This window comes from Meira miltonrushii (genome assembly GCF_003144205.1).
Source record: "Meira miltonrushii strain MCA 3882 unplaced genomic scaffold FA14scaffold_16, whole genome shotgun sequence".
NCBI lineage: Eukaryota > Fungi > Basidiomycota > Exobasidiomycetes > Exobasidiales > Brachybasidiaceae > Meira > Meira miltonrushii.
Genome location: NW_020289958.1, coordinates 1 through 16,383, shown reverse-complemented (window position 1 = coordinate 16,383; position 16,383 = coordinate 1). Strand labels below are relative to the sequence as shown.

General features: G+C 40.1%; 4 protein-coding genes across 4 annotated transcripts; 3 read left to right on the top strand and 1 right to left on the bottom strand.

Moving 5' to 3' along the window:
- Positions 1–590: 590 nt before the first annotated feature.
- On the top strand, positions 591–1,433 carry FA14DRAFT_182924 (uncharacterized protein; the record flags this gene model as incomplete). The annotated part of the gene is made up of 1 exon (XM_025501267.1): positions 591–1,433. One exon carries the CDS (start codon positions 591–593, stop codon positions 1,431–1,433), a length of 843 nt encoding a protein of 280 aa, XP_025351516.1.
- Positions 1,434–5,327: 3,894 nt separating this feature from the next.
- Positions 5,328–6,062, top strand: FA14DRAFT_182923 (uncharacterized protein; the record flags this gene model as incomplete). Its single annotated transcript, XM_025501266.1, has 1 exon — positions 5,328–6,062. The coding sequence occupies one exon, from the start codon at positions 5,328–5,330 to the stop codon at positions 6,060–6,062; it is 735 nt and encodes a 244-aa protein (XP_025351515.1).
- A 5,942-nt stretch (positions 6,063–12,004) lies between these two features.
- Positions 12,005–14,538, top strand: FA14DRAFT_30536 (uncharacterized protein). Its single transcript, XM_025502158.1, has one exon. It carries the CDS (start codon positions 12,171–12,173, stop codon positions 14,268–14,270), a length of 2,100 nt encoding a protein of 699 aa, XP_025351514.1. The 5' UTR covers positions 12,005–12,170; the 3' UTR covers positions 14,271–14,538.
- A 562-nt stretch (positions 14,539–15,100) lies between these two features.
- On the bottom strand, positions 15,101–16,383 carry FA14DRAFT_30535 (uncharacterized protein). Its single transcript, XM_025502157.1, has one exon. The coding sequence runs from the start codon at positions 15,981–15,983 to the stop codon at positions 15,210–15,212; it is 774 nt and encodes a 257-aa protein (XP_025351513.1). The 5' UTR covers positions 15,984–16,383; the 3' UTR covers positions 15,101–15,209.

Genomic DNA, 16,383 nt, shown 5'->3' with positions numbered 1-16,383 from the left:
TTCATGCTGTTGCCGGCCTGAATAGGCTATTATGAGCCGTTCTGAGCAGCCCTAGAAGCAGTGGACATTGCGCAAGTTCAGAAATTCAGAGGTATCGCAGTATTTCTGAGAAGGTCAAATCGAGATCCAGCCCGCCATCCAAATTTCTTGCGACGCAGAGTATGCATGCCATTGTTCCTGACTTTACACATTCACCTGTGCCCTTTGTGTGAATAGAAAAAGTAGGTGGTATGCTCTTTCTCAAGTTAGCTTCCATCAGCATGCTGAGCAACAGCAGAGAAAGCGAGGGGGGAAAGCACTCGGACTCGATACCTAGCCTATGATCATGCAGGTTTCGCAAAATAGGATGCTCGAGAAGGTACGAATATACGAATTCAAGCGTGTGTAGCGTGCAAGAAGAATGGGAAGCTCTGTATGACAGATCAAGCACAGTTCGCCATGTGTAAGACAATAAGAAGAATTAATTCGCAGAACCGGCTAGAAGCGGAATGTGTGTATCTGAAACGGGGACGTTGAGTAAGTCACCGGTAGTTTCTTTTCTACTCGAATGTGACAAACGTTACAGAGCGGGCTCTCAAAATTTCTCAAAAATGATCGTACCAGAGTATTGCGAAATGTTTTCGGGTGAAGCAAAGAGGCGGCTGTACAACTCTGCGGTTCGCCAGGAGTTCAATGTAAGTCTGTTGGAAACTTACTTTGGTACAGTACACGTCCGCTGTCCAATATTTGATCCAAGTGTATTTTTGAAGGAATTCTACAAACAAATTCCAGATACTCTCAACACAATGCTTGATCCAGTGATAGCCGTTACTTTAGCTTGTGGCGCGCTTTTCAGCAAGCATCCAACTTTTAAGGCAGATCGTGATGAGACGTCTCGCAAGAAACGGGCTGCAACACGAAGACAGAGCAAAATAGTATCGACTAAACTCGCGGCCGGGAGAAAATCTCATGAAAATCAAGGACCATCATTGTTCTCACCGGCTGCCATTTCTCGTCTGCCAACTGGAAGAAAGCGAAGTAAAAGCAGGATAGTGGATGATCACTTGACCAGAGCTGAGGAAGCTCTCGACTTTACCAAAGTACATCGGATTGCGCATACAACCAATGTTATAGCAGCTTTTCTTGCTGACGGTTTATTTCCAGGTGCAAGGAGATGCAATGCGAATGATGATCCCCGCGCTTCCGGTGGGTTCGCAGATGTACAGAGGAGCTTTTGGCTCGAGGTAGCAATCAGTCATATGCTCGAGCTGGGTATCAATCGTCAAAGCAGTCTAAATGAGTTAGATCACTTGCACGATTCTTGCGGCAAGGCGCAACTAGATACGGTTTGGTGGTTTGCATGTGTTTCAGACGCAAGGCAATCAGCGCTCTGCCAGAGAAACCTCGCATCGACATTGGAGATGACAGTGTTCAAATTACGGAATCACTTGTAAAGAGATTTTGGAAAAGCTCTGCTAGAGGTGCTTCTATCAGAAGAACCTACAAATGGCTTCAGGCCTCAGAAGATGAATGCTATGCATTACGACTGGTCTACCATAATCTTTGGTCTTCCCAGTCTAATCAAGAAGATATCTCTGCACTGTTGCTGAAGGACTTGATCTCAACCTCACTCAATTGGAAGCACAAACATCTGATAGCTACGAAGTCTTTCGATACAAGATGGTCACATCTTTGGACTTTTGCTGATGTGATATCAGCTTGCAGCACGGAGATCAATTACCATGTCATATGGATACTTATGTGGCGAGCCGTAAAAAGGAACGGAGTGTTTCCGATCCGTGAGGGAGGGGAAGAACACGGTCTTCGTGGGACTGTCAGACATGAATTCAACAGTACCTCAAGTACATTGAGAGCTCATCCGGGCTTGGATATAGATCTTATGATCAAATTGCCAAACATCATACACAAGGAAGCAATGGAAGCCTCTCTTAGGTGCGCGCGTATATCCAAGATGTCGCACGAGTCGGACTATCTCCTAAACGAAATTGGAACGATGATACTTGCTCTACGCGAAATAGGCTTATTTCTGGCTGAACAGAAGTGCGCAGAAGTAGTGCATATCATTGATGGACTAAAACAGTACGCTCAAAATTTGGCGAGTGTTCCTTATATGCACACAGTATCGAACAACTTCTACAAAATTCATTATAAACATGCTGGCTTCAATGGCCAGCTCTATTGTTCAAAATAAACATTTCACCGTGCATGCAATATGAATCATGTTAGTGACATTGCAAAATTCGTGAGTTATCTGATGTGAAAAATTCGAAAAGATGAAAAGTGGAATACTTGTAAGATTGTCCCACGATGAAAAGATTTTGTTTCGTAACTTGTTATTACAGAGTCAAGTACTTTCTCCGGTAGGAAAGAGGACTGCATTTGCTTTCCTGTATTGATTGATACAATATTGCTATGACTTGCACAATTTTGATCCTCGATACAGGTGCTCATCAATATGATACCAAGATATCACGAGTGCAGAAGTGCAAAATGCGATGCAGATTCGAGTCATACATCAGCAGATAAAAGTTCACTTATTTGCCGACCATCCTCTCTGCATGCCAGCTATCTGATTTCCGAAAACCTTCTTTTCAGCTTTGCACGGCTTTCTTGCTTTCAGACACATTGTGGAGCAGCTGTCTCAGAAAATAATCTAGTGAGAAAAAAGCAGGAAAACAGAGAAGCACTTGAGCGCGATCTCATTCGTTCAGCTTTAGCGCCTTGCACTTGCTCATAACAATGAATGTATCACGCGGCTATTGATTTGAGATTTTAACGTTTGCTTGCCTAAATGCGTTCCGTTGACGAAAGGATCGTAGTGGACCAGCTGTGTTTCAGGAATTGATTAGAATACAAAGGGCATCCATCTAAATCAGAGGTCGTCGCAAGACTTCTGCAGAAAGAAGTAGCCAGTGGAAAGTCACAGAGCAGGAATAGAAATTTTGCTGCTTGACGTCCTTGCCTTCTGTAATTCGTAATGTACCACTTTGACAAACTTTGTCTGCTGCGTCAAATCTATTCAGTGGAGCAGCCCTTCAATCTTTCGTAATTTTATTGAAGAGAAGTATTGATCTGCTTAAGGTTGGAGCGGTATGCCTAATTGAATGATTTCTTCTCAATGTTCAGAGATGAGACATGGATTTTCCGCCGTAAGACTTTACCCGACAGAGTGCGTCTCCTCTCCCCCAAATTTCGATCGCAATAGCTGAATGTGGTTTGGATGTACACAGCTGCACAGAGAGCTTCGATAGAGCACTGTGAATCTTCGTATCATCCATTATAGCATAGCTCAATGTAGAATTTATAATATATATTCGACAAAACGTTTCTGTATCAAATCTTATCGTGACCTCTTCAATTTCTTCTTAGGGCATGAAGAAGTACAGTAGTGGAACCAAATTGAAATTGAATCCTCGAAAAGAGACATTGCCAACTCAGCAATAACGAATAAGCAAATGTGACTTGCCGAAAAAGAGGCAATCAAAAATAATGCAGAGACTACATTCATGCGGTGAAAAGTCATCGTCGACTGCATTCGCTCTTTTTCTATATTTGTTCATCGCTAGATCAAAAAAAACGTCCTTATATTTTACATAGATACTATGCGAACTGTACAAGATTTGTTGCTTAAGAAGTAGAAGCTTTATAGAAACTTTTTGATGGGTGCAAAACTTATTTGCATTCTATTGAAACGTACGCGAAGATCTCAAACGCTCAAAATTTAATCAAAGACATTTAGAAAAACGTAGACATCTTCGTTGCAGGTGAATAACATGATTCTAAATTTACTGAATACCAGCGGAAGCCCTAGTTGACGTTTTGTGGTTGTGTTTTTCCAATCTAAATGTAGATTTTGACAAGTCCGGACTACATTATCATGCCAAAGAAAAGCACAAGCTATCATTATGCTGGCTATTACGGCTTTTTTTACAACACGACGTTTTACTTTCTCATTTGTTTCCTCGATCTTGTTTGCATCTTTGTACCATTTACCCTCTCAGCAGAATATAAGTTTCGGAAGATTGATGACACCGATAGCAATAATGATTGCGAAGTGTGTCCCATCCACCGGTTTCGCTTAGTTGGTACTTGCACGTTCTTTATGACAGACTTTATGAACAGCTAAGTAATGGAAGATATGTGCTCCTGTACCTTTTTTTCTCAGTACGATAACTTAATACTCAGATTTGAATTTTGTGTCCGAAATATGTAAGGAAGAGGCATCTGATGAATCAATGTAGATTGAAATAGTTTGAAGCAAAAACGTAACAAATTATTGTTGCATTGTCAATTATATCCTCGTATAAACGGTCACAATGGCGTTGTAAATTGTCGAAGAAGGAAGAAAAAAGTATGTAGTACACTCACATTGCACGCTGCCAACATTTCGTGCTCCTGTGGGGGCCATGAATACTGCTCCAAGACGCCTTTTTTACTTTTTCGGGATCGTTTTGCCGTTCAGATTCCCACAAAGTTTTGATCGCAAAGAGCCACAGATGCATTTGCTATACCTAGGACAATCGATCACCTTCGATGCAGTTGTTTGGAAACTAAACCCACCTTCTTGTCATACTATTATCCGAGATTCCCAGTCCAAACGAAAAATTGAAAAGACTAGATTTTTTCAAAAATGGCGTTTGCGCTATGCAGAGGCTTCTGAGAAGAATGCTGTTAGGAATAATTCGAACAAGGAATGGACCACTAGGATACTTTCGGAGCATTGAGCATGAAGTTAGCAGCAGTCACTTAGTGACGTGCTAGGGAGAGTTTCTGGAAAGCACAATTGTAAATGTATGATTGTTTTCTCTCAGTCTAGGCAAAAATACGAAATGCTTTCTGTGTTCTACGCTACGACTAGATCTATTTGCGTCTGAAGGGATAGTCTGTAGGATTGGACTCTCTTCCCGCAGAGAGTCGGATTTCACGCATTATTCGAAAGACTCTGAAGTATACCTATCTGGTGATGTACACAACGAGGACTTCCATTGCCCCTTGCTCGAAAAATGTCATCACTTCTGTCTTGCAGAAAATATCTGTGATTCTCATCGCTGTGCACAGTTGCGAACTTGATGTTCCAGCATTGAGCCATCTCTATACAAGCAAACGAAGAGAAAGGCGAGGCTATTATTCCCTCCCAACCAAGTCAGGACGACATTTATGTTAAATTTATCTCGCTCTTGTTGCAAGAGAACCAAAATAGGCTCTAATTGGGCTTTTAGCAAGCACAAACTCATTATAATCTACTCATCTAGTGTTGTCAGCTAGTTCTTATGTGTTATCGAACCTCACACATAAGTGAGACTATCACGCGCTGCACTCTCTCCGAGATGAACACTGCAACATCTCCTTCTGCAAGAAGAAAACAGAGTCAAATACTTGACGAACTCCGAAGAACTCTAAGACAAAGCTGCGGAAGCATATTGCGGATTTTACTCATCGTGGACGACATGGGCGCTTTTGATAGCCTCCGCAAGATTCTAGAGTCTCAAATTGGAGGGATGCCGGGCAGCTGTCTTGTGACGGTAAGCAATTATGCCGAGGCCCTCTCGCTATTTGGAAAGCATGCGTTTCATGGTATCTTCTCCAATATATCGATACTTCTATCCAACGGCCTAGGTTTATGTGCCCAAATTCGTTCTGAAGATGAAGCATTCTTTGCTGCCAATCAAAATGCGTATGAGGTCGCGATCACTACCGTATTGCACCGGGAACATATTTTAGCATGCTCTCTTGCAGGCGTGGACGAGATAATCAAGCAGCCTTTTCACACAGAGGACATCAAACGGTGTCTTTTTGCCATGACGCATGCCCACGCAGACTGTGACCCGGTTCATCAGAGTAGCGACAAGGCCAAACGTCTTGGGATTCAGGATTGTCATTGGACAGCACGAGCTACGAATAAGTTTTCAACATTTTCCAGTGCGGCAGCAGATGCAGCCTTGTTAAGGCCGTTTCGGAGCGTTCATATTGAGAAGATGCTTCGTGAACAAACTCACATGTCGATGCAAAAATTAAAAGCCTTGGGACTGGGTATGAATGTCCTAAAGGATGATGCGTTGTGACTGCCAAATTTGTTTCTTTAAAGTCACGCTATCTCTTTTGAAAGCACACAAAGGCTCACGGAATGTCATTTTGAGCAGTTGATGACCCACACCCAGCTTCGCAATTATCTTCAAATACAAACTGTTTGAAACCGAACTTGGATTTCGGTATGAAAACCCATATCTGTACGCCGCTGACTAGATATTTTCCAAGACCGCGACAGATCAAGCGCGGTTTTTGAAGAGGGCAAATGAAAACAGTTTTGAGATGAAATGAAATGAAAATCGTATCGGACTGGGAAGCTGCACAAGAAAATGTGAAAACCCAAAATTTATCACGCAAGACTGAATTAGTGGAGATTGAATTTATCGCGATCTTTCAGGTTTGATCTTTCCAGTTGCCTTGTCTTTCCTCTACGGGAACAGGAAGTATTGAGTGTATGTCGTATTACTTTGCGCAACATGTAGTCAATGAAACTCGTATTGCGCAAAAGATATTGTGTAGGGATATACTATGGGTATAAATTATATTATTGCTTGAAACAATCCATCCAATCACATCCAATCACCGTACTTCAAATGTGATCCTGCCAACGAGAAACCGAGATGGGATGCGGTACACTGATATCATTACCGCATATCGAACTAACAAGCAGAATTAAATCACACAGATCAATATGTAGATAGTCAGAACACTCAAATAGACATCATTCGATAGTTTGAAGTCGAGTTTCTCGATCACCTTCGACATAAATAGCTTCTTACTACGTAATAGTTGCCTAAACTTGAGAGTTTGAGAAATTGCGTTATACAAGAGAACGGATAAAAGAGCTCCAAGTTTATTTACAGGAATCGTGATCTTTCCTTTTTAGCAACAGAGTCACGGTCGCTCATTAAAAAGAGAAAAATCATGCCTTTCGTGCTTTGCATGATTCTAATCACTTTTCACTTTCGACGGGAGGTTCTCAACACTGTCTTCTTTCATTCTTCCATCGCGGTCCTAGAAACTTTTACATTCGCACTTTTTAGATCGGCAGAAGACAAAGTGACCAGCAGTACAGTGTGTCATTGCAATTTGATGAGATTCACACCGTCGGACATCTACACTAAGTATCTGAGCTGCATGAGCTCGACTTGTACGAATGAGATATTAACAAAGCACCGATTGTGGACAAGCGCGCAGAAGAAGGCGTCGGCTGTAATAATACTTAAACTGCTCTACGGCTGCCTTGACTGCTGGCAAGACCTGACTTTCTATGAATTATGATTATGCCAATATGCAGCCCATTGGTTCCAAAGTCATGCTGCAAATGTTTCACTCTCTACATCCATCTTAAAAATGTAAAAAGACACACTATTACTCAATGTAAGAGAGTATTTTGCCTCATAAACAGGGATATTATGGGATTCCCACTAAATCTGCACATCATCAACTCGATTACAGATATTCTCCCAAGCCCCTTTCCCTCAGATATCTAGAAAAAAACCAGTTATCCAAGGAGATGGTACAAGAAAATACGACAACAATAGAAGATATTGAGAAAAAGATACGAGCAAGCAATCTAAATTCTCTACAAACTTCTAGACAATACAAAGTGGGAGCTTCAGTAAGGACATTGAGTACCATTCAAGCTGTATCATACGTACATACACATTAAAGGCTCTCCGTTAGTCATCAAGAGTCGGAAAGCTGATAGGAGATTATCTCGACTGATCGTTAAATCAAGGCTTTTTGAAATGATGGCAACATGCCCAGCTATGACCTCCTGACCTGCTTTTGTTTTTCAGGTGTTTCCTTAAGCATGACTAAGTGCTTCAATAACTTTGGAGGGTACATAGAATGGTCAAAAGTTTGGTTTAGCCAGAGAGAAGCACCCTTCGTTACCCCTCGTACGACTATCATCATACTTCGTCTTGTGAACAAATTATACGCTGATAATACATAGGCAGTGATGTTACAGTGATGAACGTCACAGTGCAACAAACAGCAAGACTTTCATCAGAAGGTTGTAGACAAAGCTATGGAACCAGTACTACTTTCTGGCAAGGATAATTCATTGGCATTTCTTCTGCGGGTGCAATGCGATTCAACAATACGCTCCAGAGTTATTTCCGGCAGGGAAACAGATGGGTCTGAGCGGACAAGAGATTTATAATCACCTGATCTCCTCAGCACGCTTGAGACTGACGTATTTCTTGTGCTTACACCAATACCTTCAGTCAGAGCGACAATACAGAGCATTCACAAATCAAAATTGGCCGTCACTCGAATAATCACGGTAACGAATTCGCTTCCTTACAACTTTTTTGTCCCGCATTTCTCTTTTGTATTTGAAGTGCTATTACACAACACAATCTCTCGGTTAATAAACAAGCAATGTGACAGCAACTTCTATGTGAAACACTTGATGTCTCTCTGCCAATTGCGACACCCATGTGGATTGTGGACTTGTGCCATATCGCTGGAGCCATTTTTTTATGGCTTAGACAACTTCGTGTGGCACATCACTGTTCAATTTGCGCTCCCTACTCCAGCGGCTGTGCGAAGGTCAAGCTATACATATGGGAAGTACTATCACAGCAACTTCTTATATATTCTTTGTTTCCACACTGTAGATTCTGAGAAGCCAAATTATGGCTTCTGTTATTTCAACGTCAACAAAGCACCATCACGACATCCCAAGATCTTTTGATAGCATCGAGCGGCGAACATCAATGCAGAATACCCTTGAATGAGATAGATTTCGCAGTGATTTTGTAACATAATTAAGATTGTGCAAAAGGGCATGCCGATGCAAGGCGGGGTTCTTCGACGTATGACCATCTCAATATGTCTCAATAAGTGGAGGAATAAAGTAAGGGCGAGGTCGGTGCAGGTCCACTGCTAGTATCACTATGAACACGATAAGCTTCCATAAGGATTCTCGAGTTTAGCTGGCCATGTACATACGTTATGTGTGATTTCCGTTACCCTTTTTCTCTATATATAGTTCTTCAAATTTGCTTGAAATGTTTATTTCAACTACACATTAAGCGGCCAGGAACGCAAGACTAAGTCTCAATATTACGTCGATCGAGAAGTGTGGGCGGATGCTGTATCACTTTGCACCTGCTTTTCTTGCAAATCATGTAAGAGTTTCTAAGGAGTGGGATAGGGAACTCATTGAGACTTCCTGTGCGGAACGCGGTGGGAAAGTTGCCTTCAAGCACGCTTACTAGTACTTCCTGTCAAGAGAAAAAAAACTCATAGACGCCCCTTCAGGTGGTTTACAAAACGCTGCACACTCTCTAAATTTCCTTTAAGTCGTCTCTGAGACATGAGGATCAGCACATGACATTGTATCTGCCTGATGCCAAATGTTGAGCTGCAATCTCGGTGAACCTCTCTCGCAATTCTATCTGATCAAAACTCGATAGAATCGTACAAGCTAAGCAGCTACAAATCATATGAACATGCTCAGGTAAGAAAAGCCTAACAAACGTACTCCCACGTTCACTGGTTCGAAATGGTTCGAAACACGCTTGCTTTTCCTCAATCTGCAGAAAGACACGATTAGGGAAGGCGATAAGTAATAGGAGTAGGGACGATGTGTTTTCAACAAGGATCAAGTATCTACTTAAAATAATTCAAAAGAGGTGAACAATGCAGATTGAGATAATGTCGTGCCGACCGTTTTGTTTTCTAGCTTTATCGATCTGATCTTGCATGTGCAAGGATACCCTTTCCTTATATGCATGAAATAAAAAAGCCTGCATTAGCGTGTAGGGTTAGACCTTCACCGAAATTGACTGCGGCAACTTTTTAATTTCCATTAGACGAAATGGTTAGTTTTCAGATCTTCCACAGGAACCCCCTCTTATGCTGTACGCATAATGTATATAAAGCTTGCTTTTTCTTACAGCTGAAGGGAAACACACAAAAAAACGTCGTATCGTTTTTGAAATCGAAATGTTACACATAGAGCGACGCATCTTGCCGTATAATGGTGTTGCAAAGACTACTACCGATTCTATCGCTTTCAGCATGCCTGGTGATAGAGTTCTTTAGATTCATTTCTGATTCTCAATAAAGCAAACGAGACGCTAAGACACAAGATCTGGAATCCCGTAAAACATCCACCGTCATCGCCTACGTACATATATTTGCAAGCCGAATTCTAATCTTTTGGTATATGAATACGTACGCCATATGGCCTGATCTGGTGAGGATTGAATCTGGCTGTTTTTCTCGCCTTGAAAGATATGTCGCAAGATAAGCGAACACGCGAAAGTCCCATCGAAATTCAAGAATATACGCAAAGAAAGCGGAGGCCTGCTATCGTACAAAAATCTCCGAAACGTGTGCAAAAGCTTTTGTTCTATCTTGGCTGTATATCTAAGTCAAAAGAAGCAGAATTCGGGTGCACAAAATGTCAAACAGAGCGAGAAGCATGAAAAGTATGACTGATGCAAGGTAGGAAAACATCTTTCCCACCAATATTTTTTTTTACTTTATTCCGCTGTTATAGAAGGTTGGAGACCCTGCGAACAAAGGAAGCTCAGCTGAATGATCCAAAAGACAATGGGCAAAGCCATCAATATCATCATCTCACGGCTTTGGACACGTCGAAAAAAGATGATTTTGTGATGGAGGCTGCCAAAGAGGCTGAAATCCAACACATGTTCTAGCTCTTGCTCTCACTCGTAAAGGAGAAACCTAAAAAGCGAGCATTAGTTAAGACAACAAACGAGAGTCATTCCGAAGAATACTCTATTTGTAATTTTGAGCGGATGAATATCGCCTTTTTCTCTGCCGCCATGAAACAAAAAATCCTTTCGACAGCTTTATCATCAATCTTTGTTACTTTATCTGGCGGTTCAAATGTCTGTAGTTAGGTAGAATGGCATTACTTGTATGCTCCACAGCCCTGATTCTATTTTATGGTGGCTTGTCCGATCGAGCAGGTATTTGACCTGGGTTTCTGGGTGCAGCTGTTGATTCTACGGTGTGCTGGCTTGACTAAAAAATGGAAAAATAAAACGAAGCTATTAGCTTATCGATTCAGTCAATATAACGCCTTTTAAAAAAAACGTGCACGTGTGCATTTCACCATAACAGTGCTTTGTTTAGCTTTCAGATCGCCGGACCGAATTCGGTGTTTTCATTTAAAGCGGACAAACCCGCTGCGCTGCGCAACTCCGCGGAAACAAATTAATGCGATGCATACACGTTGGCAATACGGATATGCATGCAGATTAGTATCTAACGCAGGTTGAAAATGCATTAGAAATAAGCTGGCTATGCCAAATGCGCCTGTTCAAATGAACGGGCTTCTCACAAGCCCGAGGGTAAAGTTCCAGTCAATTCTTCACATCTCACGGGTTTTCACTGAAAAGAAGCTCGTGGCACTGATCCGAATTTAAGGAGGCTTGCGTACCTATGGAAAAACACTAAAATAAGTACTTAAGAATTTGTGCAGCCGATCATCCCTTTTCTGTGGAATTCTCTTTGTTCTAGATCTTGCCTTAATGACTTTATTATCTACACGGAGAACTTCTCTTTCCAGCTTTTCGAATTTCAATAGTTTTTTGCACTCTTTCTACATTTTATCCTCTAAATCTTTCTGAAATAGAAGAATTTGGCCTGTGAATAGTGCTTACAGAATAATCGTCTATGCGTCAATCTCCTTGCTTAACATCAAAGTGAAGAACTTTTGTGGTTCTATAGAAATATATAGAAGGATCCACTGAGCGAAATACCTGTATAACTCTATATTTCTCTAAGTGTTTTCAAGGAATCTAGGATTCAAGACTTTGGTTTGACTAAATTATTTTTATAGATCCTTATTTGATGGAGCGTTAAGATAATACAAGTATGTAGATTGCATCCTTCTGGGGCGTGTAAAAGACGGGCAGGAGTATAAGATCATACAGTAGCTCGCAATAGAATCTAGACCTTTTTTATACGCTTGTGCCTTAAAATTGATGGTTCGTGTAGCGCGTAAATCAAATTCTACTATTCGAACTCTTTTTTCTACGCCATCATCACATTTTTTTATACTTTATATCGATCTTTAAAAGACGCGAGAATATTATTAGCCCGTGCAATTTTATGATTGAGGGGGTTAATGTATTCTTCTTTCTCTACAAATGTTTGGCAGAGGTCTGGAAACGGCAAACACTAATTCAAAATCTTTTTCATCGTCAGTGAAAGCTGCGTGTCTGGAATGTCGACAAAGAAAAGTGATTTGCAAAATTGGAGATAGTGCTCGTGCTTGTCAAAGATGCGAAAATAATGGCTTACAATGTAGATTTGAGCCAACAAATAAAAGAGGAAGAAAACATAAAAATCAATCAACAGGTTCATCAATGGATAAAAGGAATGAAATCATAAGTTCAGGAAATTCACCTTTACTTAAATTTTCATCTTCTTTCTCTCGAAATAGAGACGCAGACAAAGAACAAATGTCTAATAATGAATTCGTGAAATTTCAAGATATACTTGCAAAACCTTTTCGAAGTTCACTTTGGCGAATTTTGAAGAAATTTCAAGATGAAAATGGACATAGATTTATACCTATGTATTTTGGAGAAGGAAACAAAAAGAATGGTGCAACGCAGAATATAAATGTTAAATCATCTGAACATCCCATCTCAAGTAGGATTGGAGAATCACTTTATCATCCCACTTTAAGACAACATTTGTGTCCTCTGACAGGAGATAAACCTGTACTCGGTCGAATCGTAGCTGATTCACCACTTGTCGTACGTTTTGACATCTATCCTGATCCGCGAATTTTAGGAATAATCTCGTCAGCGAGGTGCGAAGAATTATTGTTATATTACGATTCATACTTACAACCGTGGGCAGGAGCAATCCCTTCTGTACAAGAATTATCATTACCTGGAACACGTTGGACTTCAACATTCCTGCTTTCAACTGTCTTATATCTTGCATCAAGATTTAGCAATGCAATCACAAATTCTCAAGAAGAGCAACTTTTAGGAATGCATACACGTTCACTCGCAATACGTGCATTTGGATGTGCAGATCAAAGTTTAGAAACACTAACTGCTCTTCATCTTCTTACCGTTTGGAAAGCTCTTGATGATGGTTATTCTCAATTGTATGTAGGATATGCAGATCAAATTGCAAACATATCTAGAACAGGTGGAAGCAATGGAAGCCCTTTATCAGAAAAAGAAGCAAGAGATATATTACGAATTCAACTATTTCATTATGTTCAAAGGAGTACATTTCAATTATTTTACGTTCCTTTGATAAATGAAATAATGGATCAAGATGGTTTTATTTTACCTTTTCCGATTTCTTCATCTCCTCCTCCGCCACTTCTAGCTTTAGAAAGATTTGCAGCTGGAAGTGCGACTTCATTATCGGATTGGCAACTTTGTGCGACAGTTGAAGGTCGTTCAATTCAAAGTAAATACAGAGACCTACTCGAAAAATATAAACCAGGTCGATTTGGTAGATCACGTAATTTATCGGGAGAACAAATTGCACTTTTAGAGGCCTTTTTTTGCGAAATGGAAGCATGGGAATATCGTTGGCGCAGACGGCGATCTAGAATAAGTGAATCGAAAAGAAGTTCAAGAACTCCTGTTCAAAGAGAAGAAGATAGAACACAAGCAGAATCGGAAGTGTATCTATCAGCAACTGAAAATGATCGAGGTTGGATCAGATTTGAAATCCTGGGTAATAGCATTTGTTTACATATTTCTTCTCTCGCTTTTCGACAATGCATTGAAGTTTGGTTCGAAACATTTCCTCAAACCATCTTTCAATCAATCGAAAAAGCGTTGGCTGAAATGATTCAACGTACGTATCAAGCATGTATTGATAGCGCAATTGGTCTGTTGGAAAAAATTGTTTCGATAAATCCTCTTTCTCTTGTCCATATGCCGGATACGGATTTCATAATGCTCAATTATGCAGCAATGTTTGTCGTTTATTTGCTTTTATTACCTTCAGAAATAGAAGATGATATTCAAGAACCATCCTCAAGACATTCAATTTCAAAAGAGGAATATCTGATAAACCTTCTCAGTGGATATACGATAAAATTTAAAGAATATCTGGAATTAATAAAAGTCGTAAAAGATAGTGTTGAACGTGCTTCGCAAACTCGGCCGGAATCTACTTGTTGCTTTTTAAGCTCCGAACAATTTAAAAGCCTCGTTGCTTTATTCGAAGCAACTATTCAAGGTCCGACGCTGACAAAAGAGACATGAGAAAATGCCTAAATACTTGAAATTTTATTTGTAAATACTTTGTTTTGAAAAAAAGGCAGCCTGTCTGTCCTTATCTTTGGAAAGACATCTGCTTGAATAAATATCAGATGGCTTCTGCAATGGCGCGTAACAATTTTTTACATAGGTTCTGTTTACATACCTATTGAAAATCAAATTCTAGACCTTTTGGCTGTCTCTTTTTTAATCAACCGAAGCGAGTCTGGAGAATTGGAACGCTTGATTTAAGATGTCTCATCGGATACAGTCGAAAAGCTTTGAAAATTGTTTCACAACAAGTATGTTTTTAATAGAGATCATCATGCAATACCTTACTTTTATTTACTTCAACTCTCTAAAGCTCATTGAAATATAAACCTGTTCATTTTTTCGATCGCTAATTGATATAAGACATGTAAAGCAAGGATAAATCTGTATATATAGCCGGTAAGAAACGCCCGATCACAATGACCATAGGCGATAAAGCGAGAGTCAGTCCGGATAGAGAACCGTGTCTTCCGGATTCAAGTACGAGAAATGTAAAATGACTTTTACTAGATGATATCATCTTTCTAACGGATCATGCTCGAAGCGCTTTCATAGTAGGAGAATATAGACTCAGTGGATTTTACCTTTATCAAGCCCGAAGTGCTTTACAGAGGATCAAAGATCTAGATAATCATAAGCATGCTATAAATTCAACACAAAATCGTGCGTCATAGCTGCTTCTTCAAGTCAATGCAGAATTAATATTCTAATAAAATGCTCAGAACCGCAGAACGAAGAATCATGATCATCGCAGATTTGTAATTTCGATGCTGAAACGTATGTGTGAGCAATTGTGAAGAGCATACTGTTCAGGTATAGAAGTAATTACATGAAATCAGGAATAGAATAAGGACGTGTAAAATATGATATGTGAGATAAGTGACATAAGAAGTATTATTCTGTTCTACATAGAAAACTGTTATAGTGTGAGCAGGTGAAACAATCTCGATGGAAAAAAGCAGTATCTTCCCCAATCCTACACCGAACACCACCCTGTAAAATTTCTTTATCACAATCACGACAATATAATATACCATCGTTCAAAATGCAAGACTGATTTAGATCGGTAAAATCGGAGGAAGTGAATAAGTCGCACGATATTCTGTGTTTTTGCTTTATCTCTTTCGGCATATTTTCTGATTCAGCCATATGGAGTATAACACTTGCTGCTTCTACCACTTGTCGCTTACGATGCTGAACATGCGTTTTACTTGAATATGGTTCTGTGTGGCTATATACAGGAACACTGTTTTCGTTTACGTTCTCCTCTTCTGCTTTAATGCCTGAATAAATATCGTTTTCTATAAGAACAGAATGCTGTTCGTGAGAAAAACTTGCATAGTGGTTTCTATATTCCCTTGAGCGAAATGTTGGAGATGGTGGGATAAGTTTGATCGAGAGAGGTGGATAATTGTGGTGACTACGACTTTTGACTTGATCTGTTTCTCGGCTTGCATACAGGTCGAAGATTTCACCATCTTCTTCATCTTTGAAATTATATGAAAAAGACGATTCGTAAAATTTTGAGTCACAACTCTGATGTTCTTCCGTACGAGCCTGCTTGAGAATATCAGAGTATAATTGTTCGAGAACGATTTGCTTCCTCGTCTCTCTTTGAGCCATTATGTGATATCTTTTTATAGGACAAGGTAAATTACTCTCCGACATAAAATCTAGACTACCAAGTAGAAGTCTGTGTGATTTATCAGATCCATAAGAATAAAAATTGTCGATGATGATAATGACATGAATAAAGAAAGGGGGTTATCAATATCAGAACGTATACGAAGGATTAGATTTGATCTCCTGCTAAAACCAGAACCGAAAGGCCTTCGGGGATATACAGATCGCTATACCTATTTTTTCAAAACCGCCGCCACACAAATACATGCATTACCAAATAAAAATATAAATATTAGTTCACTGGAAAGAATGTTCTTGAAACTTATACTGCAGATCAATTTAGCGGTGTCTGAATTAAAACGCTGCGCAGAGCAAGCATTGTAAAATGATTCTTGGTATATTTAGCGTATGATTTGGTTTTAGTTTCGCAAACATGGCTTTATGG

What these genes read in the sequence shown, in the direction of transcription:
- FA14DRAFT_30536 (XM_025502158.1), top strand. Translation starts at nt 12,171, where the DNA reads ATGTTTGGCAGAGGTCTGGAAACGGCAAACACTAATTCAAAATCTTTT.
- FA14DRAFT_30535 (XM_025502157.1), bottom strand. Translation starts at nt 15,983, where the DNA reads ATGTCGGAGAGTAATTTACCTTGTCCTATAAAAAGATATCACATAATG.